At 33.9% G+C, this 26,314-nt stretch overlaps 1 protein-coding gene across 4 annotated transcripts; it reads right to left on the reverse strand.

Moving 5' to 3' along the window:
• Positions 1-1,212: 1,212 nt before the first annotated feature.
• LOC100786647 (exportin-4) lies at positions 1,213-26,314 on the reverse strand. 4 transcript variants are annotated; one of them, XM_003553715.5, is made up of 32 exons: positions 25,878-26,314; positions 24,357-24,444; positions 23,375-23,483; positions 22,620-22,718; positions 20,772-20,814; positions 18,942-19,013; positions 18,742-18,837; positions 18,382-18,618; positions 18,057-18,240; positions 17,354-17,465; positions 17,163-17,249; positions 16,923-17,061; positions 16,687-16,783; positions 16,519-16,581; positions 15,017-15,126; positions 11,742-11,846; positions 11,205-11,281; positions 10,672-10,747; positions 9,419-9,640; positions 8,079-8,150; positions 6,955-7,026; positions 6,809-6,873; positions 6,626-6,728; positions 6,420-6,551; positions 6,036-6,179; positions 5,331-5,438; positions 5,167-5,217; positions 5,022-5,099; positions 4,829-4,942; positions 4,391-4,587; positions 2,597-2,666; positions 1,213-2,108 (listed from the first exon to the last, which is right to left on the reverse strand). In XM_003553715.5, exons 1-32 carry the CDS (start codon positions 25,962-25,964, stop codon positions 1,920-1,922), a joined length of 3,498 nt encoding a protein of 1,165 aa, XP_003553763.2. In that variant the 5' UTR covers positions 25,965-26,314; the 3' UTR covers positions 1,213-1,919. The 4 variants fall into 4 exon arrangements, 1 of the variants encoding a protein (XP_003553763.2); XR_005889969.1 differs by lacking the exons at positions 1,213-2,108; positions 2,597-2,666; positions 4,391-4,587; ... (2 more) ...; positions 5,167-5,217; positions 5,331-5,438 and having other exon boundaries at positions 6,037-6,179; positions 6,420-6,546; XR_003265663.2 differs by lacking the exons at positions 1,213-2,108; positions 2,597-2,666; positions 4,391-4,587; ... (8 more) ...; positions 6,955-7,026; positions 8,079-8,150 and having other exon boundaries at positions 9,567-9,640; positions 11,742-11,767.

Consider the following 26,314-nt stretch of genomic DNA (forward strand, 5'->3'; position numbering starts at 1 on the left):
GAAATCTGTGCAATTGTGCGTACACTTTAGCTAAAGCCTAAAGGTATACAATTGTACCTTTTCCTAATATTCTAATTTCTATCTGAAGATGCTGTCCTTAGAATTTAAACAAGTTTTTATAATAGTTGCTACAAAAGAACTGATCTTGTGTCTTCCACGAACCCTATATTAATCCAAGTATACAGAAAGTAAAAAAACTTAATTGTACGACCTCTTAACCTCTAATTGTTGCCGTGTTACGAAACCAAGGGCAAAACTTTGTCTGTGATTTTCACCAAAACGAAGCCCTTGGAGAAGCCAAAATTGTCTAGCCCAACAATCATCTTCGAATAGATCGATGTGAGAGCGTTTCTTTATATGGCTTAGCTCCATAGTCCATAACTTTCCAACTTCTTTCTTTGACAGTTGATTTCTTGTTTTGATTACCATTCTTAATTTATTTACCCTCACTTCTTTGTCATTCCCACTCCCACATATCAATATCAATATTTTTCTTTTCTTTTTTCATGGTTTTTCGAATACACTATAGGAACCAAATATTAACTACGAACCGGGCTTGCATTGTTTTCATTGCTGTGTCAGATAGCCTTCTGCAAGTTGCAACCATCATTTTCATTGCACCTTGAGATCCTGTACTATTAGTGCTGATGAAATGCAGGAATTCACGAGTTCCTTTTTCTATCTCTTCAAATCTATTAGCCAAATTCTCGCAATCCACAAAGACAACTTTTAACCTATGTATGAATTGAGATTACCTGCTCCTTTACTTGGGTCCAATGAAGAAAATGACTTACCACAAAAAAGTTCCTAATTATTAGTTTTTTTTAGTGAGGAATGTTAATATACTAAATTTATTTAAATAGCAATTTGACGAGTCTTGCTTTTATTAACTTCACTCATGATTTAGTAGAAAATGTATTACTAATTGAGGCAAAAAGGATGACGCAAACAGGACATGTAATTTAACTTCAATATAATATACCTAAATCTGTTTCCAGTGTATTGTTTGGACATAAAAAGGGAGTTGAAAGGCAGTATAATGAATCGATCAACCAGTGATAGGATACCATTGTTAGGTGTTTGACTTGAGCTTTCTTATCAAGTTACCATTGAGTGGCCATCATGGACTTTTCAACTCCTCTGCCCCCGGCAAAGTAACATTTGCGTACACTATGAATGGATAACAATATAGCAGTTGTATGTTGTAACAAATTATGCAAAGAATTATCCATTATGAATGACTTTTCCCCAAACGAGATTAATCAAAGATTCGGCGTTAATACTTACTCGGCAATTGAAGTTACAGTTACACATAACTGTACAATTGATGAGCAAGACCTTAACATACCATGCGGACACACCAAAACTAAAATGGAGCCATATTTATAGTTATTACAACATAATTGCAAAACTTATGTGAATAAAACCACTCTAGGAATTTGATCTTCTGAAGAATCAACTTCCCTCAAAGCTTACGTTCGCATAAACTTTGGAATGGTTTAACACTTTAACATCTCTAGATCTAAACGAATTCCGTGCTTGTGCAGTTGATATAGAGGCTCCTGCCAAACTAAGTGATAGTAATGTATATCTACACAACGATGCAACTTGACAGAAAAGAATGTGCCTCAACAACCATTTTGTCACTGAATTGCTACTAAGATCTTCAGACAGCTTTTCTGCTTTTGCAATAGCCTCTGACAAACCAAAAAGCTTTTACTTTTGCAAACAACCCCAAGTGATATATATGACTTACAAATGCCCAGTGAAGATAGGACTCGGTTTTCTGTAGCCCCAAATACTTCGTCTGGCAAAAGATCAGCTCTCTATTTTTGTCTCCAGCTGCTGGTTTAATTAGTAGTCTTAATTCTCAACTCTTCTTTTCAAGCCTTATACAAATACAAGCCATACACAGTTGATCACATGGTTCTCAGAAATCCACGAACTTCAACTAGGAAGCTATTGAGATTTTTCCTAAATCTCTGGTAATTTATTCTATCAAGGGAGGAAGAAAGCTGATTTGCACTTGTTAGTGTGTGCAATGCATTTGCCAGCCTAGATTTGAGTGTTGCATTTGGTTGTCTCTCTATCAATTCATTCCCCAATCTCTGTAAAGAAATTTACCCAAATCTTCTCAGGAACTATTGATAAAATAGAGGGGGGAAATCATAATAGGAATACTAAAATATATTGAACAATAGTGTATTGTGTCTGATTACAACTTACAAAATTCTAAAAACTGAAGTTGCAATACCCCCCCCCCCCCCCAAAAAAAGAAAATAGGAATATAAGTTATGGAGGTTCCTTTTTGGAAAAGTAACTCACCAATAGACAATAAATATACTAAAAGTTTTTCATTGAAAACAGATCTTTGATGGCCATTGAACAAAAATCTTGAAAACATATTCCTGATATGAAAAGTAACTTGCATATTCACCATTGAAGAGAATAAGCAACATTATGATCATTTATAAAGCAATTTTTTATACCAAATGCATAGTTCAAAAATGTTGGCTATAAAAATTTAAGGAACCAGGTTTGTAACTGAGAAAATTTGCATTGAATTTTTTACCAAATGCAAGTCAGAGATGCATACCTGATACAGGCCTTGCTCACACAGGATTAATGGAAGGAGAGCATCTGCCGCAACACTGATTAGATCCGAACTGAAATAACGGGTAATACTGTTAGTCAATTGCAATGTGATTTTGCAACAGTATTAGCTAACACGTGAAATTGCCTTTTAGTAACATTATACTGGGAATTAGTAAACAAGGTACTTGTGAGGAAATGTTTTTGCAAGTTTAAATTAAATCATCCAATAAATTTTATAAAATACGTATGAAATATTTGAAAATAAAGCATGTGGGTGTGCTCTAAGATGTCACAGTATTCGATATACACATTCATTTGATACATCCGCTATATGTCTAGCTATATAATAAATGTTGGGCTTTAAGGGGACAACATGAGAAAAAAGTGAGCCCGTGAGAGGAACAAAAATAAGAATATTATTATGGATGTGTAGTCACACAAGAAAGGACAAGATACATAATGATTATATATGAGAAAAGATTGGGATAACACCAATTGAGGAAAAGAAGACAAAATTAGTTATAGTTTGGACATGTACAAAGGTCACAAGAGGCACCACCGCACCAGTAAGAAGAATATGTATCCGTTTGTTTAAACTTAAAAAAAAGTTATTAAAAAAGTGAATTTTTAAGAAGCAAATAGAAGTTGGTATTGGGAAAACTCAAGTCCCACATTGACTAGAGATAAGGCAAAGAAGGAATATATAAGTGGGGGACAACCCTCAGTCCATGATCTAACTTTTGAGGTTGAGTTAGGCCCAAACCAACATTCTAAGATGATATCAAAGTTTATCCTAGATCCATTAAACAGATCACTTATCATATTATCCACACATCAAGCCCAAAAGTGCTGAACGTGAGGGGGTGTATTGGAAAAAATCTAAGTCCCACATTGACTAGAGATAAGACAAAGATAAAATATAAAAGTGGGGGACAACTCTCACCCCATGAGCTAGCTTTTTGGGTTGAGTTAGGTCCAAACCAACATTCTAAGAGTTGGTTCTTAAAAAAAAACAGAAAACTATTTTCTTAATAACAAAAATGCTTTTCTTAAAAAAAAAAGAATGTTTCAACAAACGGGCCCTATATTACATGGCTAGTAATCCTATGAAAAGGAGGACAGGAAGACCTAGAAAAGACTTGGAGGAAGTCGTCAAAGCAAATCTCATGGTAAACAATATCTCTGAAGCTTTGGTTTTTAATCGAGTCGAATGGCGTTGTGATCCATGTAGCCAATCTTACCTAGTGAGATAAGGTTTTGTTGTTGTATTCATTTGAAAAATCAATCTCTGATACTCTCCCAATTCAAAAGATCTATTTTACTAAAATAAAAGAGTTACAGACTGAATCTGCTATCCCCCTTTCCAGAGCCTAGCTCTGAACAATGATCTCAGAAAACTAGAATATGATCCCCTAATAGACTCCCCATACCTTTAAAATATTCTCCTCCAACTTCCTATAATTTAGGATAACAGAATGAAAAACTACCTAGATAAGAAAAACTTGAACATAATCAGAAATTTAGAATAAAATGATTACAGATAAGAACTTCCTTCACAGACAATAGATTCCTAAATCTATTGTTTTTTATTCCTCCTAGAGTAGACTCTCCAAACCTTGGGCCGTCTACTCTGCCTTACTAGTCGGGTTTCTATCAATCTCCTGCCAAAGGAGTAGGGGGGAGGGGGGAAGATAATAAATGACCTACTGAGTGAAAAAGGCAGTACATATATTCAACTTAGGCTTGGTAAAACAGGAAAGACAAAGGGGGAAAAAAATTTCCTTTGCATTCTCACCTGTAATCCTCAAAAAGGAGTAGCTGCAGCATTGAACGAAGGAAACGGCTCAAAAGACCTTCCTGAACATTCCCACTCAAATCCTTATGACCCACAGTGTGGGCACCCAAGCCAATATTACCATTACCAGTCTCCTTGTAGTGGTAAGAAGCAAGAGCTTGCAGAGCTCTCAGACACTTACTAACCACATCTGCATCCTGCAAAATCAGTAAAGGATATAGTTCTTAGCCATAAATTCTAAGCACAATCATAATTACCAGTTGGGGGAAAAAGAAATTGATTTGGGAACTGTCATAAACAGTGGAGAAATTTATTTAGGAGACTGGAAGAGAATGCTAAACTATTGAAAAACTCCTCAAGCTTAGAAGTTTCTCTGTCATTGCAGTTTCTCACTGCTTTGATCATATTATTAAAGAAAGAGCACATTCCAAATATTACCTGATGGTGAAGACCAAAATCAAGGGTTCCAAGTATATGAGCGAAGGCTTCACTATTTAGTTGTGCAAATGTTTCAGGATAAACCTCCAACATATGAGTCAGGAGAGAAAAATACTGCGAATAAGTTATACAGTATCAGCTTTGGATAACAATCAGTCTGGTATTATTTCCACAGAGCACAGGAATATCTTACATCATGACAAAGTTTGGGATATTTCAGGAGGTCCATAGAAATCAATGGTGTGACCATGTGAAGACCAAAGTAAACCACCTGCAAGACCCATGCATTAGATATTAACTATCAAACATGAAACAGGTAAATGTAACCTTGATATGACCTGAGATATGTTAGTGCCTTGGGCTTCAATCGAATCTGATGAGAAATCAATCTGCCACATTAAGAATTGTTCAGTTAAGTCGCACCTATGTTAAGTATGTGTATGAGAGACAGGTACTCTCTCTCCAACTGCCAGTCTAAATAATTAACGAAAAAAATCCTTACCATGTCTTTAGAGCAAAGACTTGAGAGAAGTTGAAGAAGGGCTCGCAAATCTCTATACTTATCTGTTTTAGCCTCACTAAGTAAGCTGCTTGAAAGACTTAGTGATATCTGAAAAATGAGCAAATGGAATTTGAGGGAGAAAATTTTTAAAATAATGAAAAAGAGAAACTGAATTAGCAATAACTATGGGATTTTAGAAAACAATAATATATTGACTTTATATAATATAATTAAAACAATTATATTGTTGCTATTGGGATCAAAGAGAAAGGCAGTGCAAAAGGGACAAAATGTAAATAAATATGGCTCTTCACATCCCTTATGCTTCATACTAACTGTTGAAGGTGTAATCATTGACTTCTAAAGATTTTCCTTTCCAACTGTCTAACCTCAAGATATGTATATGGTTTGAACCAGATTAAAGCTTCAATAGTATAACTTTTTTAAGAAAAAAAAATAGATATTGAAGAAGGAGTTTGAGGGCACAACTTAGAAGTGCTCATTCCCCCAAGATAATAAAAATCCCTAGATAATTCAATTTTATGATAACAAGTAAATGCACCCAAACAATTTAGAAAAAGGAAGCCACAGAGGAACCAAAACAATCTTTTAGGTACCAAAAAGAAAGTTCAACTAGGCAAAATGTTCCTCCTCACTCAAAGTATTTGCCATTTAAAAGCAACCTAATTGATAACAGAAATTTACCTTGCCAATATTGTGAGATGAATACAGCTGAAGCAAACGCGTGCAAAAATTAACAACAGCCGCAGTTTCTTGGGCCTCCAAGTACGTAATTTGTCCATCAACCCAATCAACTACAAATTTAAGTAGCAGGTAGACAACTGCAGACTAAACAATAAATACAAAAAAGAACAGAATAACAAGATGTCAGAAACTGGGAAATTTAGACACATTTGTCAAACTGAAAATAAATAAAATCAATTAATTATAAGGAATCAAACTAACATAGAAAATGGACAATTTAGATCATATAATATGTTTACCAAAAGTACAAGAGCCATGTAAATCTCACTTCTGTCAAGAGCATTGAGGATATAAAAGTAAGATACTGATAAATGTGAATGCTACCTCATGTTTATACACTTCAAGAAGAACTAGTATGGGATTCATTAGAGAGAATCCTAGATCATAGATAGCCTTCTGTGTCCGAGGTTCAGAAGCACTTGCAGCTCCACGTAGCCGTTCTAACATGCAGCTGACCTACAGAACATCGATGAAATTGAGGAACTATTTGTATACAAACATTAGAATGAAATAAATGCTCAAGCCCTCACCGAAAGGAGAATATCTGGTTGTTGGGCAATATTTTTAAAATTACTCTTGCTGGATATCTCCACTATGTATGTTGCAATAGGACCCATGAGATTTCTTACATACCTTTAAATAAATATAAACAAAGCTTTACAGTGTCAAAATTTAGAAACTATAGCAAAAAGGAAGTTGAAGGAAATACTCACTGACTAGACGCCTCTGAATTTCTTATGCCTGAAGCTGAACGAACAAGTGTTTGTGCAAGAGATCGCTGAAGCAAGAAACTGATAACACTTAGACAACAAGCCATAGCAACAAAGTAGCTGGTGGGTAGAGTTAATAAAGATGTTACCTGATGAGCAGTGTCCAACAAGAGCAAAGTCTTTTCAGTTGAAAATGCAGTTGCTAGTTCATGCCATGAATTCTGCAAATAATATCAGAAGTTCAAGACAATCAAGATCTGATAACATAGACAGCTGGTAAAGTAACAAGCAGAATTAAAAGATGAAAGGTTACTGACAATTGGAAGTGGAAAATAACCATTGTTTTTATAGTAAATGGGAATTTGATCCTTTGTATGTCCCAACACTTGTAATATTGTATAAAGCCAATCAGAAACATGAATATATGATTAAGAAGTCATCTAAAGCGATAAACAAATAAAACATTAGATAAGTATTATTTTGAGAATTACTCCATTACCAAAAGTCATTTCAGACTACTTTTCCAGTTTTCAGGGAGAAATGGAACTTTGAATACATCAAGCCTTAACAACTAAACATGAGTTCACTTCCATTGGAGCAACCAACAATTATAAAAATAAACCTTGGAGAGTCTATGAGCACCAAGTAAACAATGAGAAAAACCTCTGTGCTGGCCTGACCATAAAGTTGCCATGCTTACTGAAGACCACATCAGAACTACAATGCATTATCGGATCTAGGTGCTGAAAAACCTTAAAACTATCAAGGACAGACACATCATGGAGACATGGACCTTGTGTTTGTAAACCTATATTACCCAAGGAAGAATTTATGTGGTGTTCAAGAGGGATAGCATAATACCCACCCACACCCCCCCCCCCCCCCCCCGAACCATATGAACCAAATGAGACAGATTTGGAGCATGTGAATCAACCTACTTGAGCTACCTGAGTAATTAAAATTGTATCAATGCAACATCTAAATATAATATGAGAAAAATTGGATTGGAAGATGCTGATAATAAACACAAAGGAAGGATATGATCATTTTGTCATCATTATCCAGTCATGAAAACTTTTAAGTCTATCCTGGCAAATCATAGGAACTAAGTTTGCTTGTTTATGAGCTCCAGAACTTGGAGCATACTATTATTATAAGCAACTACTTAGCAAACTTGAATCACCCATTAATGAGAAAAAAAAAACATTTGAAAATATACCAAACTTTGATGGGTTTTGTCAATTTAAAGGTACTTAAATAAGCATTGACTCACCAGAGTAACAAGGTGGACACATATATGCTTTTGCTGAACCAGCGAATGAAGTAACTGGTAACAAGTGAGTCCCTAGGTAAAAATGCATTGCATTAAGCACAACCACAAAGCAAGGTGTCTGACATTTATTCCAATATCTTTTACATAATACAGATAAACTTGCACTTGCAGAGCTTATAAATTGGAATATTAAATTTCAAAAGAAAAAAATGGTAAAGAAAAAGATGCATATTAAATCAACATTTTCTGACAGAATCTAGAAGAAGAATGCATTTGCCCATTAAGTTTCAGATGTTCAAATTTAGGCTCGTTTTGGATAATAATTTGATTTAGAATTACATATTTAATTCTAATTTTGTTGTTAAAAAAAACATAAGCGTAGTTAGTTCATAATCTTAGAACTTTTGAAAGAAAAGTTGTGTTAGATTTCATCTTAAACCAATTGGGATTAAGTGAAGTTGTCCAACAAATATATAAGCTGCACCTCAAGAATAGGTAGACGATATAAGACTTCCCAACAATTCGGATACATGAAAATATTCAATAATATTTTAATCATAAGTGAAAGACTTTAGAATTATATAGAGTATCCAATGATAACTAGATTGTCTTCAATATCTTAGAATTAATCATATTGTTTTAGAAATACAAGGAGAGAATAAAGAGAAAAGAGATTTGAATAATATTTACTTGTATACTATGATAATTTACAACAAGCTGAAATGTGAAAGACACTTAAAACACTCATCCTTATTTATACTAATAATCCTAATTAAATAAGGAAACAAATCACAATATTAGACAACATGGAAACAAAGAAATATCAATACTCCAAAATATTTTAAGATATAACATTGATATTATGAGATATTTCAACAGATATTTCCTATTTCCTAATATCTCATGATTCACTTCCTTCTTTAATTAGGATTATGATTAGTATAAATAATGGTTGGCGTTTTAGGTTTTATGAACTAACACATCATATTGTAATACAACACAGTACACAAGTGAATATTATATAGTCTCTTTTCTCCCTCTTCTCTCTTACCATACCTAAAACCCCATAATTCTAACAACGTCTATTGTGTATAATCAGATTGATCATCACCAATAACTACCACCTACAATATATTTTACATAATATGATCAAATATATTCACATAGTGACCATTAAAATAAATATGCATGTAAAGATTGTAATTAAGAACGTACGAATTTGCATATATACATCACATTAGTAATAAAGATGAAAACTAGGTAGACAACCATGTGCAAAATACTTTATTTAAAAGAGAATGTCCAATATTGTTAAAACGATAGAAATTTTAAACTCAAACCTGTAAATCCTTTTCCCCTAGATATGACGTAAGTGCGATGAAGGATATCCGGACAATAATATCAAGAACAAGTTTCCCTTGGTTATGTTCTCCAAAGAAACAAAGCAAAGCCTTTTTTGAACTATGCTCATGATGATGACCTGAATCTAAGATTTTCTCCCCGATTCCATCAGAAGACATTAGATATGTACGAGACCACCTTGCAAGGAACCATATAATTGACTGCATATAACATAAATTTAAAAGGGATTGGGAAGTAAAACAGTATCTTGTCAGAAAAGAATTTCAGAAGTACCAAAGTGCAGTATCATATTCAAAATCAAAATGACTGAATTCAGCAAACTTAATCTCCAAATAAAACCATAATTTAAAACACTTAACCAGTAAAAAAGGCATCTATTGGTATACACAACCAAATATGACCAAGGGTAATATCATTTTTTTATTACTTTTTAAGAGATTTGCAAGTTGTTTAACTAAAACAACTCTACAAAAAATAGTACACTACATCATTAGTATATAGTAATGATGATACAAACTTTTAGAACATCCAACTCCCAAAAGATTATCAAATCAAGATTCAAATTATGAATCACCAAGCTAATTTTTGAATCGTACATAATTTGCATTAAATATTAAGATTCAGAAACAAGGAAAAATTACTTCATTTATATCATATAGATGATTCATGATTATACTGTTCAATATAAAAAAATTAAAACAGAAATTGATAAAAACTTAAGCAGAAGTCTTGTAAAACAAAATTACAAAATTATTAGTTATGTCAGAGTTTGTAAAGCCTTTATTTTAGAAGAATGGAAATGAAGCAACTAATAAATAGCTAAATCAAGTACATGCATAGAATGAGTGAGTGAATAGTCAAATAGTATAAGTGTTTTTTCCAATTCTTTTTCCATGAGAATCGGTGAAAGAAAAGTAAAAAAAAATTAACGAACTGTTGAATCGTGTGATTCATATCGATGATACGAAATTGCAGAGATTCATTCATGTATTGTAAGATACAAAGTCATTTAAGATTAATCTTATGATACAAATCAGTAGGTAGTGGAATTGTATAGAATTGTGAAATGTAAGATTCTGATGACTATTTCTACTACTGAAATAAAACAAGAAAACAACAATAGCAACATATTCAGATTTGATGTCTATAAGTGACATTTAAACTGAATACTGTAGGAGGTAAAAGAGCCAGAATAACATTATGGAAGATGGAAATGAATAAATTGCATTACCTCCATAAGCCGGGGACTAAAAACTGATGCTCTCATTTCTGGACTGAGGCATTGCTCAGCAAATTTTATGATTGAGCTGCATTAATGCATAAAGAACATGGTTTTATAGTTGCAGAATTGGATCAGACATTATGTCCAATGAAAACTTTGACATAAGGAATTGCACTCAAGTATTAACAGTGTTGCCATGATTCAACTCTTCAATATCCAAGGAAGAACCCATACAGAAGAACAGCTCTTTAACTCAAATAAAGTTTTCAGGCTAACAGAGTAACTGACATGTATGTGCTCACAGACAAACATATCTCATAGACAGGCATTAATCAAAATAAACCTTACAAAGCTAACCCTACAAGACATTTGTAACAAAATCCACCATTTTGTCTTGCTCATCAAATTGCATATTAATCAGAAATTATTTGTACACCATTGGCATAGAGTAATGTTAATTTCAATACTATTTTTTGCTAACATTCTTTGCAAGAACTCAAACATCAGATTCCTAATCAGTAAAGCAGAAGAAAATAATTTACCTGGAAAGTAAAACAACAGGATGTTTATCTGCTTCAACAGCGTTAACAACAAACTGGGTTTGTATCGTATTAGGAACCTAAATACATGACATAACCTTAAATCAGCATTGCACATTACTGTCAACTTTAAAGATGGAAATACAAGGGAAATGCACAAAATTATTTTCTGTCTATCAAACTGCCAAATTAATTATGGTAATTCTTGCCCCCCCCCCCCCCCCCCCCCATATTTTTTTTTTCAAATAGAGTATTTTCTCTATTATCCCTCAAGATTTACCATAAACGATTTGCCAATTTGATATACAGAAAGGACTAAAAATGGAAATATAAAGGAAATACACACAACTTATTTTTGGTATGTATCAAACTGGCAAATTGTCTATGGTAAATCTTGTCCTCCCCCTGCCCCCCAAGCAGTTTTTCTTTTTTCAAATAGAGTATTTTCTCTTTATTATCCCACGAAAAAGAAAATATACACAGCACCAACGAACAGTTCTAAATGAAACATAAAATATGGAGAAAATACTATTCACATACCAGCGGTAGTTCCCCCTCCCCTTCATCTGCAATTACATGACCAATAATCAGCAACAATGAATAAAGTTCTTCCAAAGTTTCAGTCAAGTCAATAATGCCCCTGCCCTACAAATGAAGTGAATAATGAGCTATGGAAATAATTCACATAACTTGAAACAAAATAATAATTACATATGGTGGATAAGACAAAAACACAAAGATGCAACAAATATACAAATACAGACAGAGAGAGAAGTCAGTCTGAACGGTGTGTGTTACTGTGTCAATATTATGATATTTTCTTATAGAACTTTAGATTTTGCATGTTTCAATTTGTTTTTGAGAGTAAACATTTCTACCCTATCACTAAGAATTATGCAGCATTTAGTCAAAGGAGAAACTATTTATTATATACTATATATTTAGACATCCAATTGGTGCAGTTTGATTAATATAAAAAGGATTTTTTTCAACCAATAACCAAAATGAAGTAACCATCATGTTGAAACTTCAAACTCATCAAAAACTTATTGTCATTTTAAACCAGTTTTCAACTTGATTGCAGCTAAAAATGTAGTTAGGTTTTGAATACACATACATCACCATTTGATTCTAGCTGGTCCCACATCATTTTATACCTAAACTCTGATTTTTCCACTTATACTTTATGTGAGGTAATGTACACCCACAAGATGAGTACCAAGCATTATTCTGGGGTTTTGATAACCCTAGCTCCATATGATTATGTGGGTGGCAGTATAGATGACAGAATGCTGAATTAATGGTTGCTTTGATGTTTTGAGTTGTATTGTATCTTAGTGGGTGTAAACTAAGAGCTGAACCTTTTCCTTGTGAGTTGTGAGGGCATTTAGTAGGCTGGGCATCCTAGAAAGATTCATTTATCATTTGTGGGCAGCAACATGGAGAGAGAATCTAACATTCTAAAAGCAACAATCTAAGGACAAGAAACACAGTTATAGTAACTTAATTGCTTGCTAATTATAACAGTCACTAGAGTCCTAGACCATATCCCCCCATAATACTTAGAATGTAGTGGTTTATGACAGATGTTAAACCATTTTTATGGATTGCAATGGAGTATGGAAGGAAGCGAAAGTAAAGATCTTGATAGCAGTTCCAGGTTTCTGGTTATGGACACTGGGCTCGTAATAAAAATGAAATAAACTAATATTTCAGGGGTGAGAGCTCCTTGCTTGATTATTTTCCTGGATTCCTTGGCGATACAGTATATAGCGTGGTGCCTCTGCTATGTGCATGATTTCTGTTACAAGTTGGTGTTTGTTATATTCTAGAATGTTCTTGAGTCAGTCAATATTCTATTAGAATCTATTCACAGTTAGTTTGCTGCCTTGCTGTAAATCTTGTATAAATAGGAATTAGAGAACTCTGAATACATAACAAAAATATTCAAATTTATTTTCAGAGATTTTCTCAGTTTCTCTCTCTGTCTCTCTCTCTCTCTCCCCTTAGAACACTTCTATATAGGGTGCATTCCCTTAGATTATCACACATATCCTCAATGTTTTACATTGCTTATGGCTCACATCTCAAATTTTGCAATCTGAACTCATTTAATTTTGTGTGGTCTGAATGATTATAAATATCAATTCTTTGCAGTATCAACAATTACCAATATCAATTTTTGCGGTCAGAACAATTACTAATATCAATTTTTTGTGATCTGAACAACTAGTAATCTCTAGAAACAAGGGAAGGGGCAGAAAAGCAAATTTATAGATGACAGATCTAAAATATCTATCCAAGAAAGTTAGCCTCCATAAAAAATGTTAGATTACATTTATCTTTACATAATCTTGTATTTATTATTACATAAAAACTTATGATTCTGATTGATATTTAATTACCTAATAATCAGTAATTGATTGATATGTAATCAATATTGGTTCTGATTTCTCCATTATAAATAAAGATGAGATGTAGTCATCTAAGACACACAACATTACACAGTAAAACACTGTTATATGGTATCAGAGCTTAGGTTATTCTTGACACGGGAATAACGAAAGTTGTTCTCCACCAGGGACCTACTGTCCCCGATGGACCTCTTTCTGCTTTGGTTGCCTTTTGGCGACCTTTTCTCCTTTCCCGAGAACTTTTCCAGCAACCACCGTCCGCCGTCACTTATTCGGTGGTCTACTGTCCCAGTGGACCTTTCTGCTTGCCGTCCTATTTCCAGTGACCTATTTCCACATTCTAGTGGACCATTCTGCTTTTCTCCTGTCTTTTGGTGACCTGTTTCCACATTCCAGTGGACTTTTATGCTCGTTGTCCCTCTTTCTGGAAATTTTTTCTCCTTTTCCGGCAGCCGACAATAACCTCTCCGTCGGATGACTGAGGCGCGCAAAGCTCAGTCAGTTTCGGGCCATTTCAGGACTGTTTTGTTTGTCAAGTCTTATTTTCGCACTTTGTTTTAATTGCATTTTGTGTTTCTGTTTTCATTTATCATGGCTTCTGCTGGTTCTTTCCCTCTTCGCAGTGAACAATAGTGTGTGATTGCTCTGCCCTCTTTTGGCAGACTTCCCGACACCTTTTCATCGGAGCTCACCTTCGACTTTTGTCGCCTATTGCCGAACACCATCCACGTGTGCAACCAACTCAAAACACCGTTGCATGCAGCCCCATGCAGGGCCCTAGTGCATGAAGTTCACACACTCGACACATGATGCATCTCTGGCCAGTGTCTCACTGATCTTCTCTTCTTCTGCCTCAAGGCATCCCCAGTGGATCTTTTTGCTTTTTTCACGGGTGAACAATACCCGTTGCCATCGCTGAATACCGTCATGTTGTCCACGTGCGTAGCTAACTCAAAACACCACTGCACGTGGCCCCACACAGGACCCTGGCGCGTGAAGTTCACACACGACGCATTACGCGTCTCCAGCGAACCGCCTTTAGTTTCTATCTGGTTGACCACATTTGTAACAAGCTCAATTCATATGACATATATGCTCAAGCTTGAGGGAGAGTCTTAGATTACATTTATCTTTACATTATCTTGTATTTATTATTACATAGAAACTTATGATTCTGATTGATATTTAATTACCTTAAAACAGTTATAAAAAAATATAAAGAGAAATACTAACAACTCGTTTCCTAACACAATACTACTGGTACAATTTTATTGGGATTTGCAAAATTATAAGTGAGATTTGTTAAATATTGAGGGTGACCCACATCATTTCATAAGTCCCAATAAATTTTAACCAATAATAAAGAGTATGTTGCTAACATTACTCAAATATAAAACCAACCTGATTAAGGCATCCAACCCGCTCTGAAAATACTCTAATGAGCAAAGGAATTGTAACATTAACAGATGCTCTTGCAATAAGAGCATAGCAGCTTAACCTTTCATCCATGGCTGCAAAGACAATATCATTCAAAAAAACAGGAAATTCATCAAGCCCTAATATGATATGTCTATTCGAATTTTTGGTGATGAAAAATTATAATACTAAGTTTGTAATATTAGATGATATTTTCAAACAAGAACTGGATGTGTTTTAAAGGAAACCATCTTCATTAAATAAAATAAATGAGATTGATCTGTGGATAACTATTATACCCTCTTCCTATTTAAGATTTCAAAATAAAACTACAAGATTTCACTCCGATTAATAATAATATAGTACAATAATAATGCAATGATTTTGAGCTATATTTCATTTCAAATTGCGATATAGTATTATAGGTTTTTCTTTAAAGTATTTTGTATGATATTGTTGCCCCCACCCTAGGTCCCTAGCCATTCCATTTCAAGTTCTAGTACTCTACTATTAGTAGAAAATAGACTGAATTAATCAAGGAAGGGGCTACAACTAAAGGCATGTTAGAATTTATCTGTGGGTCCTTGTCAAAGAGTGTGTGAGAGTGAGTTAGTGGCCTTTCAGCTTTGAGTGGTCACTATGTCCTAAAAATGCCTTGGCACTTTGAACTCATTACCCCTTTGCTTATATACTCTAACTTATTTGTAACCCACCAAATACCAATGTATGGCTTGTTTTCCATCACTTCCTCGACTCCAACTAGATTGGTCCAATTCTAACTTGTCTTCAATTTCCAGCTTTGGCTTGTACTTCATGTTTGGGTCTCAAAGGCCACACTTACTACTTTCATTTTATTGCCTAAACTTGTGCTTCTTTTTATTGAGTTTTAGAAGCTACAGGTCTGTCTTCACTTACTGAGCTTTTTATTGGTTGGGTCTTTCAATTTTTTTCTACTCTTCTTTTATTTGGGCTTCAGTTCTTCCCTTACATATATGCTCATATACTATATTAGAATTTATGAGTGAGCCCTTGTCCTTGAGTGAGAGAGTTAGTGGGCTTTCAGCATGAGTGACCTGTTTGAACAAAAAATGTCTTGGCACTCTGGAATCATTACCCTGCTATATATCATTTAACTTGTTTCTAACCCATGAATGTGGCACTCACTTGTACTCCAACAAGGCATCAAAGACCATGCAATTTTAGCACATTTTGACTTTTAATTTTCAATAAGTATTTAACAAAAACCACTACATCATTTTAGGCAACAACTTTTCATTTTCAGCACTAAATAGAGTTCTCAACCAAGCCCTGACTAATCACATATTCACATTATAAAGTAGGAATCTGTCTGCTGCCCATATCTGCTTTATAATTTCTTCAATAGGACAATAGCTCAAAGAAAATCCAGCAATGGCAAAGACAATATCAGCAAGAACATAAATTACAATATAATGCTAGCATGTGCAAGGTTTATAATCTGTCCATACCAGATACAGAAGCATGAAGATGGTCTGAATCGCCCTCATCATTAAACGCTGTCGCAGAGGCCACTAAATAAAAAGAAAATTCACATTACCATAAGATTGTAGATGAGGAAAAAGAAAGCAAGAGGACAGAAAAAGACTGCATTATAGAAAGTTGCATGTAGGTTTTACATCGTAGCTCGCATTCTACAATGAAACCAAAGAGATTGGCAGCAGCTTTTATCCCTTCGGATGGAAGCAAAGCATTCACATTGATAGTATTTATTGGCTGGAAAGAACAATAAATATAGCTCAGTGTAATGACCAGAACTAAACAAGCTTCAGAATTTTGATTTTACATTGAAGAAATGTTATTAGAGTTAGAAGAAAAAGGTAATTGTTTCAAATAAGTTTATTTAAATGAATACCGTTAGAATGGCAGTCCAAGTATCCAATAAGACATCACGTGCTTCCCAGCTCCAAGTCTCCTCTTCTGTGTTACTAGTCATGAGGACTTTAATTACTTCAGACATCAACATTGACAAAAAAGTAAGAGTACCGATGGGCCTGAAGTATCAAAACAAAAAGTTTACTCACATCAATTTATGTCAACAATCATTATGATTAACAGAGAAACACCTAAAAAATTAAATTATTATTACAATAACCTCATAGATTTTAGCAAACCATCAAACACATAGGGGGTTGTTACATTTGCAATGGCCAATAATGCGCGACAACCATCAAGCATCTCGCTGAAAGAAACCAACATCAATTTGAGGGTCATATATATATAAAGACTTGCAGGGGTGGGTGGGTGCATTCACACATGCATTATGCAGATGAATATCCTCCAAACCTGTCACTTTTCCCATTTTCAATAGCTTTCGAAATGGCATCTGGAGGATCTACCCACTCTATTATCCCAGATAGGAGCTGCAGAAGATGCTGCTCATGCATTTTTCCATCATCTAAATCATGGCACAAACAAGGTCAAAGAAATTCAAATAAAAAATTTCCAAAACTTAAATTTTGTAGGGGACATGTTGCAATGGTGATACAGAGAACTGAGTCCCTAATGTTAAGACTGATCAGGAGTGCTTTGAGCAATAACTAGTTATCTGGAAAAATCTAGCAGTACAGCTGTAAGAGTAACAGATTGAAAATTTTGATATTGAATCAACCAATGCAAAGGTAGTAATGAAGATTTTCATACTTTTGAAGAAATATCCACTTCTAGAAGCCAAACCCTTATCACTATAGTCTCATTCCATGTTTTCCAGAAGATCTCTCTTAGAAAAGATAAAGTTTGTGCAAGGACCAACTACTTTAATTGAACACTTTATCAAGAAAGATCTTACTATCAGTGAAAATTGCTTGACATCTCTGTCATTAAAAAAAAAAACTCAGTAAAAATTGCTTGACATCTCTATCAAATCCATCCTTTGAAAAAACCATATATCTCATCGCCAAGACAGGTAAAATACTTACCAACCTGAAGATTGTCATTCTACGAAAATGAACATACAATTGGCATAAAGGAAGACGAGGAATACTCATACCAGAAAGAAATACAGCTCCTGTTAAAGAACAAAATTGTACAAGTAGCTTTCGAGCAGAGACTGCAATAGGGCAGTCAAGCCAGTATCCTTCACATGAAAATTTCAGCCTCAATGCTGCATATAAACTCAAAAGCCATCCAACATGACCGCTTAATATTAACACATCACGCCAATCTGAACCAGGCTGCATGTAAGCATAAAAAACAGAATGAAGGCCAAACCATGGGAGATTTAGTCCAAATTTCTAGTTATGACAGCAATCAGTGTGTTATGTTTCATTCTATCAAATGCATGTAAATTGTTAATAAGCAAACCAACTGATTACCTGCACTAGGTGACATTCAGACTTTTTGAGAGAATCCCCATCTTGTCTAACTCCAGCAGAGAAGACATTTACATTTATTTTTGTTTCAATAGTATTGCTACAAAAATCCCAATTCAGAATTTGAAGCATGAGATCCAGTGCAGCACTGCAAACTTTAACCTCTGGTACAACAGAGTCAGATTCAATAATCCTGTTTGTGACACTTGAAGCAGCTTCTTGTGTCCAGTGGTAGAATGTCTATAAGAGGGGGGGAAGGGAAAAACTAATATTAATTCAGAAAATAATTGTCAGTTCTAATGAAAAAACTTCAATCAACTTAGTAAGAGAAAAGTGAAAATAAATATTCAAAATTAGAAAGACCTTTAGGTAGTCCTGCTCAAGTGACCTCCTACACTGCTCATGAAATTCCCTTGGAAGTCCCATAGCACTTGAAGTAGATGGAGAAAATTCTGATACCTACAGATATTGAATATAAATCAAAAATTAAAAAACAGGTATATTTAACATCCAAAGCAATAAGCGAAATGGCTAAAATTTCTTAATCATAAAATATCTCATACCAATGATTCGAGGAATTTGATTCCAGCAAACTGCACATCTATACCATGAATGCCCACAATAGCCTGGTTCACCTGCAGTACATGAAATTGTCAGACATGCATGAAATGTGGATGTTTGGGAGCATATAAAAAATCCTGAATGGATATCCTAATAAAATCTTGCCTTACAGTTAAGTATAAGACATAGAAAAGATAAAGCAAAGAATAACATTAGGTTCTTAAAATTTGGAGCACTATGATTTAGGTATCCTTTTGAATATACTGATATTTCAGGATAAATCAACCAAAATCTGGAAAGGATACCCTAACTCTCCCTTTAACTTTGGGGAAGACTTGGAAAGATGAGTAGGGAGTGGCATCAGGTAAGATAAGATATTCTTCTTCTACTAAGAGAGAGAGAGAGAGAGAGAGAGAGAGAAAGATAAGACTATGTCCTAATGCCTTCTTAAATATTTAATTAGAATTTTTTTTAAATAATTTAGTTTCACACATTAGTAATGGATTTCAAATGTTTCAATCCCATACCAAACAACCCAGCAATTAGTTTCTGTTCAAAGAAAAAACCCAACCTACCCACTCAAATTTACTCCAGTTGTTCAGTCATCAGTGTAATCAACTAGTTATCCATACTCCTCATTGCCCAGGTTTTTTTGTCTCTATTTTTAAATTATAAAAAAATTAACATGAAAAAAAATAAAAATAAACAGGTAAATATATTTTATATCTTTTAAAACACTTTTGTATATAATTTTTCTAGTAATTGAACTCTTAATTTTTTCATCACAAACTAAAGTCTTCAAAACTGATTTGCTCTTCACCCGTAAAACACATAACTGATCTACCTTAATTGTTTAGCTTATTTCTTTCCATGTTAGAAACGATACACCATTCTCTATTAGGATTGAGATCTGCTTAACACTACTTAGCAGGGGTTTAGGTAATTTTTTGTGGAAAAAAATGTTTGAAGCTAGATTGTTTAAAAAAATAATAAGGTATATATATCTTCAAATTTTGCTAAATTCATATTACTATGCAATTTCAAATTAAATTAAAGGTGAATTATTTTTTCACTTTATAAATGAAATGAATTTAAAAAGTTGCACCATTCATTTGTATGCATAAGAATAATATAAGAATAAAAATATTAATACTCAAGATATTAAAATATAAATAAAATATTCACTAATTTAATCAAATATTATTTTAATTATAAAAATTATTTTATTATTATTTTTAATATTTAGATGAATTAAAAATTCTTCTTGATCCAGACAATGAATAATGGGCATGCATTTTTTTCTTATCAACTTTCTATTTTAAAAAATTAAATACAAAAATATATATTATTTGAAAAGCAAATCCTATAACATCAGTTTAGGTAAAATACAATTACCAATACCGCCTACACCAGACACAAAAAGCACTCAACATATTTAATTTAGCATAACTCAGAACCTCTTTGCAAAGCATAGTCGTACATCACTCACAAATTGTTCAATAGTACACTGACTTCCTGAAGTGGAATAACAAATTTTCATCCAATGGTCCACAATCAACTTACTTGCTAGATGAATCAAAGCAGTTAAAATAAAATATTAATATTTTCTATGAATAGTGAAAATGTACTGGTGAGCTCTTTCTTGGTTGTATAAGTTACAGATTTTGAGAGATTTGAACAGCCCACTGACACATTTCATGCATATAATAGAGTTATGACCAAATTATTCGTTGAGTCCAGAAATATGAGGAGAAGAAGGAAGAAAAGAAAGCAGACATGCAAAGGGTAATACTGAGACCAAAAACTACAAACAGAAACAAATATTCTGGCACCTGATAAAAAAGAGCCTCCTTCTCTGCAGGTACAAACTCAAGCCTACAAATACAAATATTGATCAAACAAACTATAAGAGAGATGAATCCATAACCACCTTATCCAATACTGATATGCAATAATATAATAATATTTTCCTTCAAAGGAAAATACACAAGGCTTGGTATTATATATGCTCAAAATAGAAAGAATTTTCACTGCTATGCATTTTTTAATAGAACAAGTCCAATGCAAGATATATCACTAAATCAATTATAGTTTCTGTACAACCAAATCAAAGCTTTTCATAGTTGTAGCAAAGTTAATATCTAAAGAAAAGATTACAAGACTCAAAGTTTCTCGCCAATGTTGTCAAAATCACACTCCAACACACAGGATCATACGATCCAACTCTTTTTTGCCTCCCCTTCAAGCCATGCACCTAGCAGAAGATGCTGAGTCATGTTGGATCATCACCTAGAAGCATTGAATTGTGGGATTGTCACTCCAAAAAGCATGTTTGCAGCTACGAACAAACCAGGTCAGGTCATGTGAACCATTAAAAAAAATATTTTTTTATGCTGGATGCTCTAAATGCTGCTGCACGACCCTCAATCTAGTTCTCCCCAACACTTCTACCTTAACAGCCAACCTTCTCCAGTTCCCTCTTCTCTCATGGTTCTCCATTTCTCTTCTATGTTTGCTCTTCAACCCTCACTGGCTCTCTTCTCCAGCTCTCATCTCTGTTTTTGCTTTCTCTTTATGGCTGAAGGCTGAAGTTCAACTCTTTCATTCCTTGTGGAAGACTGAAGTTTGCTGCATGCTCTGCCTTCCACATGCTTATTTTTTAATATTTTCTGTAATGCCTAAAACTTATGTAGAGGAGTATTCAACTCCATTGTACAGTTTTATTTTTCCTTATTGATAACTAACCCTTCAGGTTAGTTATTAGTTAGTTACTTTACCACTCAACAGCTGTCATGACAGCTGTTGTTAGTTAGGACAGTTAGACAGATAGTCTAACTATATATATTTGTAAACTGTATTGAATCATTGGGTTTTACAAATCAATAACAGAAACTCTTAACAGAGTTTTCCCTAAACCTCAATTCTCTCTCTCTACCTCTCAGATTCGTTTATGGTATCAGAGCAAGGTTTGATCCTTAGCTTTTGTTCATGGCTTCCGCAACCAACAAATACTCCTATATTATGTGCCTTAACTTATATTCGTGTGAGTGTGTAATTTTAAAAATAGTTTTGGAGGCCACACCACCCCCCTGTCCCTAAGAAGTTCAGCCATTGGATATGATATCAACAATTTCATATTATAAGCCTCAGCCTACTCTAGACACATTTTAGGGTTTACTTATTATAAACAAAGTTTTTATTTTCATTTGATAGATAAATAATTTATGCAATCATATAATTTTATTTATACAATACTTTTATATTTTTTTAGAAGTCATTGATGCTTATTGAAAGTGAAAAAGAATTTCAATAACGATCTTTGAATGTAAATAATTTATATGGATGCACTAGAGTTGTATCTGCACTGTAAGATTTTTTACAATACAACAGTTTGACAAAATCTCTCCAGCATCTGCACTCACTCCCATATCGCCCTCTGGTGATTCAAGTTCTAAGACAGCATATAGCATCTCCCACCCACAAAGCTAATCATTCAATTCAATGAGAAACTGACACTCCTCCATTATCTTCATTGAAGTAATAAGACACACACATGCTAAAAGTATGTAACAAAAAGAATCCAGTGTTCAACTATTGATGAGACATGGTTGAATATGCATGTTATGTATTCAGTTAAGCTCTTAATAAAACTAAAAACAAAAACAGAATGCACTACTTACCAACCCCTTTTCATCAACTGAGTAGCCACAGAAGAAACCTTTGCTTGGACATAGCCATCAGGAGAACTAGTATGTTGCATGACATAGCATAGACAAAAACTGAAAGTAACAAATATTTAAAGAGGAATAAGTAACAATAGATCAACTAGTAGCATGACTGAGTCTGATAGAGAGTTGCCTTGTAACTATCAAACATGTGACACATTATAGAGATTTGGCTCCCAGCTCAAGGCAAGGATTTGGCAACAATCATACTACTTGAAGCTAAAGCAATTCATTTGGTAATGCATACATGGTTGCAAGCATCACATGTAGATGGATCAATTAGCAAACTTAAAGAACAAATGGTACACATACATCAACCACATTTTACAGTCTTGATAAGTATTGATACGCCCTTCTGAATTTTATTTCGAGATTTTGTATTTCTTTAAGTATTCTTTGTGTTTCATTCAATTTTGCAGTCCATGAGCAAAATCCATTTTCCAGAAAGTTCGTTTCTTTTTCTTATTTTATTTTTCATATCATAACTTCTCCCAACCACCAAGATTTGTGCTCAACACGACATAAGAATCTCTACTTTCTGGAACATGCAAGAAACCTCACACATATCACATATTTTTGGGTAATGAATGGAACAACAACTATTAGGTACAGAAGAAAGATCTTCAATTGTAAATTATATGAACAAGGCCACTCATGATGTAAATATCAAAAACAGCACAAAAGTTAGTGGAATCAAAGTTATGGAAGACCTTATCAAGCCTTTCTTGTCATCAGCACTAAGAAAACCCCATTCTCTAATAGCTGCTTCTCGGATTGCTGCAGCCGCTTGAAACCTTGCAGTTGCCACCTGGGAATTTTCTGCATAGACAAAACCATTAGGGTATCAGCATGATCTAAACCAGAATACTAAATACCAAACAAATTACAGTGCTCAGAATGCAAAAACTTAAAAAGGGCATTTAATAGTGTATAATGAATAACAATGATGGACAAAAATGTTCCAAAACAAAAATAATCTATCCAAACTAGTTTGATCCCATGGATTTGGTTGTTAAATTTTCTTGAAAAAGCAGAAATTTACCCAAGATTTTTTTTTTACAAAAAAAATGAGGGAAAGAAAACTGAGCATGCATCCAAAAAAGTGAAAATTATACTTTCTCAAGGTAATCATATGACCAAGAGATGATTTATTTTGAATTAAGATGCAGTATTAATGCTCTATAGACTGCCTATATTAAAGAAAAACACAACCCTCAAGATAAGTATAATCTCCATTAAACCATAAATTATTGCCCAGTTCATCACTAATGACAACCAAAATTAACCTTAGGAACCAAATAATGAAGTCACTTATATAGTTGCTGATGAGACGAATCAAATCACTGAACAAGCATAGCATTATAATGCTGAATTTGTTTCCAAGTTGGCTATTTTCATCATCCAACTAACAAGCAACACCAAAAATGCTTTATAATGACCTGACAAACATATTAAATCTTAATTCTTAAGTAAATTATTCGAACTGCAATTTTCACATATTAAAAGGGCAGTAGATCCTGCACGGTGATGATTTCAACTAAGTAAACTACGGCATCAACAATATGTCCATCAACACATACAATCCAAGTTAATGTGCACATTCTTGCCTGTCCATGATTATTTGCATTAGCAGTATCATTTGCATAATACAAAAGGCAGATATTTTGTTTGTCACACAACATGTAAACTCACCAAGAATGAATTGGCAAGTCTTATATGGCTGAGAAGACTGGCCTAATGACAATATAACTGCCTCAGAAGCTCCTGGATTGATATGCATCTGAAAATAAATGCATAACAAAGAATAAGAACATGATGACACATGTATTTGCATTCCTATGAGTTATACTTACACCCACATGAATTTGAAGTAGAAAGTGTTAAAAAAAATATCACCTCAAGACAATAGTGGGACCATGGCATTTCCCAACTCATTGCAAATCTAGGGATATATTGAATACGGAGAGGGAGAGGTTTCCCAAAAAGTTTTACATGCAAATAATGTATGCTAGTCTTCCTAGACTTTATGAATGCTGAAAATCTGACAGTGATGTAAGGTTATCAAATCGGGATTCGAATCGTGAATTGCTAAGCTAAATCATGAATCATAATCTGTATTGGATTGTAAGATTCAGAGACAATGAAAAAATAATTACTTCAAATATATCATATAAATGGAAACAACTTAAGCAAAAGTCTTATAGAACAAAACCATTGGTTTTATCTGAGTTTGTGAAGCCTTTATTTTAGAAGAATGGAAACAAAACAATTAAATAGCAAAACAGAGTACGTGCATTGGAATGAGCGACTGACAAATAAAATAGTGGAATAATCAAATAGGATAAATTCAGAAGTGTTCCTTCAATTTCTTTTCATTTAAAAATTTAAGCTTATATAACTTTTCAATTTTTCATGAGAATTGGTGAAAGAAAAGTAAAAAAAGAAAAAAAAAACAATGAATTGTATGATTCGTATTGATGACAAGAAATTGCAGAGAATCATTCATGTATCCTAAGATACAAAGTCATTTAAGAGTCATCTTATGATACGAATCAGTAGGTAGCCAAATTGTACCAAATCGTAAGATTCCAAACATGAATAATAAGATTCTGATAGAGACATTCAGTGCTTCTGAAATATTTTCTACTAATAAATGAAATAGATTTCAGAAGTAGTAATGCACTTGCATTGTTCCTGAGCTTAACACCTGCATCTTTTCCAATGATTTTCTTACAAGAGAGAAGGGGAAAAAGGTAAGTATACTACCATAAGGGAGTTATAAGGTTGGTTTGGTGGTAAAGGGAGAAGGGAGAAGGGAGAAGGGAGGAGAGAGAGGTCATGGGTTCAAATCCCCCCACTAACAAAAAACTAACAACTAACAATGGTCAATAAATAAAAAAGTATACTACCATACAGTCATTTTTCAGAAGTGTGATTGTGATCATATCACACTACTTTAACCTTCATCCCAAATTCCTAAACAGAAAAAACATATCTGAACAATAATGACTGATGAAATTTCACTCCTCCAGTCTTTGATTATATTCCAGCAAGCATGGCAACAGACATCAGAAGAAGCCATAATTTTTGCATTTCGATTCCCAATCCGAGTTTACATCTTACTTAAAATAAGTTTTTTGTATCCTTACATCTATCTACATTATTTCTTCTCTACCTAGTGGAAAGAGAGAAAAAAAAAAGAGTGATTGAAACCTGAATGGAAGTGCAGGCATGCTCGATGGCTCGCATAGTAGACTGAAGTTCAGTGAAATCTGTAGTTGCTGCTGTAAACCCTTGCATCTTGGCGAGACAACAGAATCGGGAAAAGGATTTGGAGTAATGAGTTTTATGTGTTGTTGTATTTTGTTATAAGCATTGATCAATGGAGAAATCAGCGCGGAATCGTCGATGATGACGACAACCTTGGGAACTGAATCAATGAGAGGAAGATGAGAGTGGGATTGGTGAGATAATAACAAAGAAAAGGAAAATTCAATTCAGCAATTCTCCTCTCCTGACTGAGTGAGAGCAGAATGGAGTGCTGTGTCTAGGCGGCTACTTCTACTACTACACCCAAACCAGTCTCTGCCAAAGCTCCGCAGCGCGACTCAAATACTGTTTTCTTTTTCTTTTTCCTGCTTTTGTTGTTG

This window comes from Glycine max, chromosome 19 (assembly GCF_000004515.6).
Source record: "Glycine max cultivar Williams 82 chromosome 19, Glycine_max_v4.0, whole genome shotgun sequence".
NCBI classification, from domain to species: domain Eukaryota; kingdom Viridiplantae; phylum Streptophyta; class Magnoliopsida; order Fabales; family Fabaceae; genus Glycine; species Glycine max.

Coding starts and splice junctions, on each gene's coding strand:
- LOC100786647 (XM_003553715.5), bottom strand. CDS start 25,964: ATGCAAGGGTTTACAGCAGCAACTACAGATTTCACTGAACTTCAGTCT. Junction 19,014..20,771: donor AGGAGGCTCTTTTTTATCAG/GTGCCAGAATAT, acceptor CATGTACTGCAG/GTGAACCAGGCTATTGTGGG. Junction 6,874..6,954: donor TGTTGGACACTGCTCATCAG/GTAACATCTTTA, acceptor TTCTTGCTTCAG/CGATCTCTTGCACAAACACT.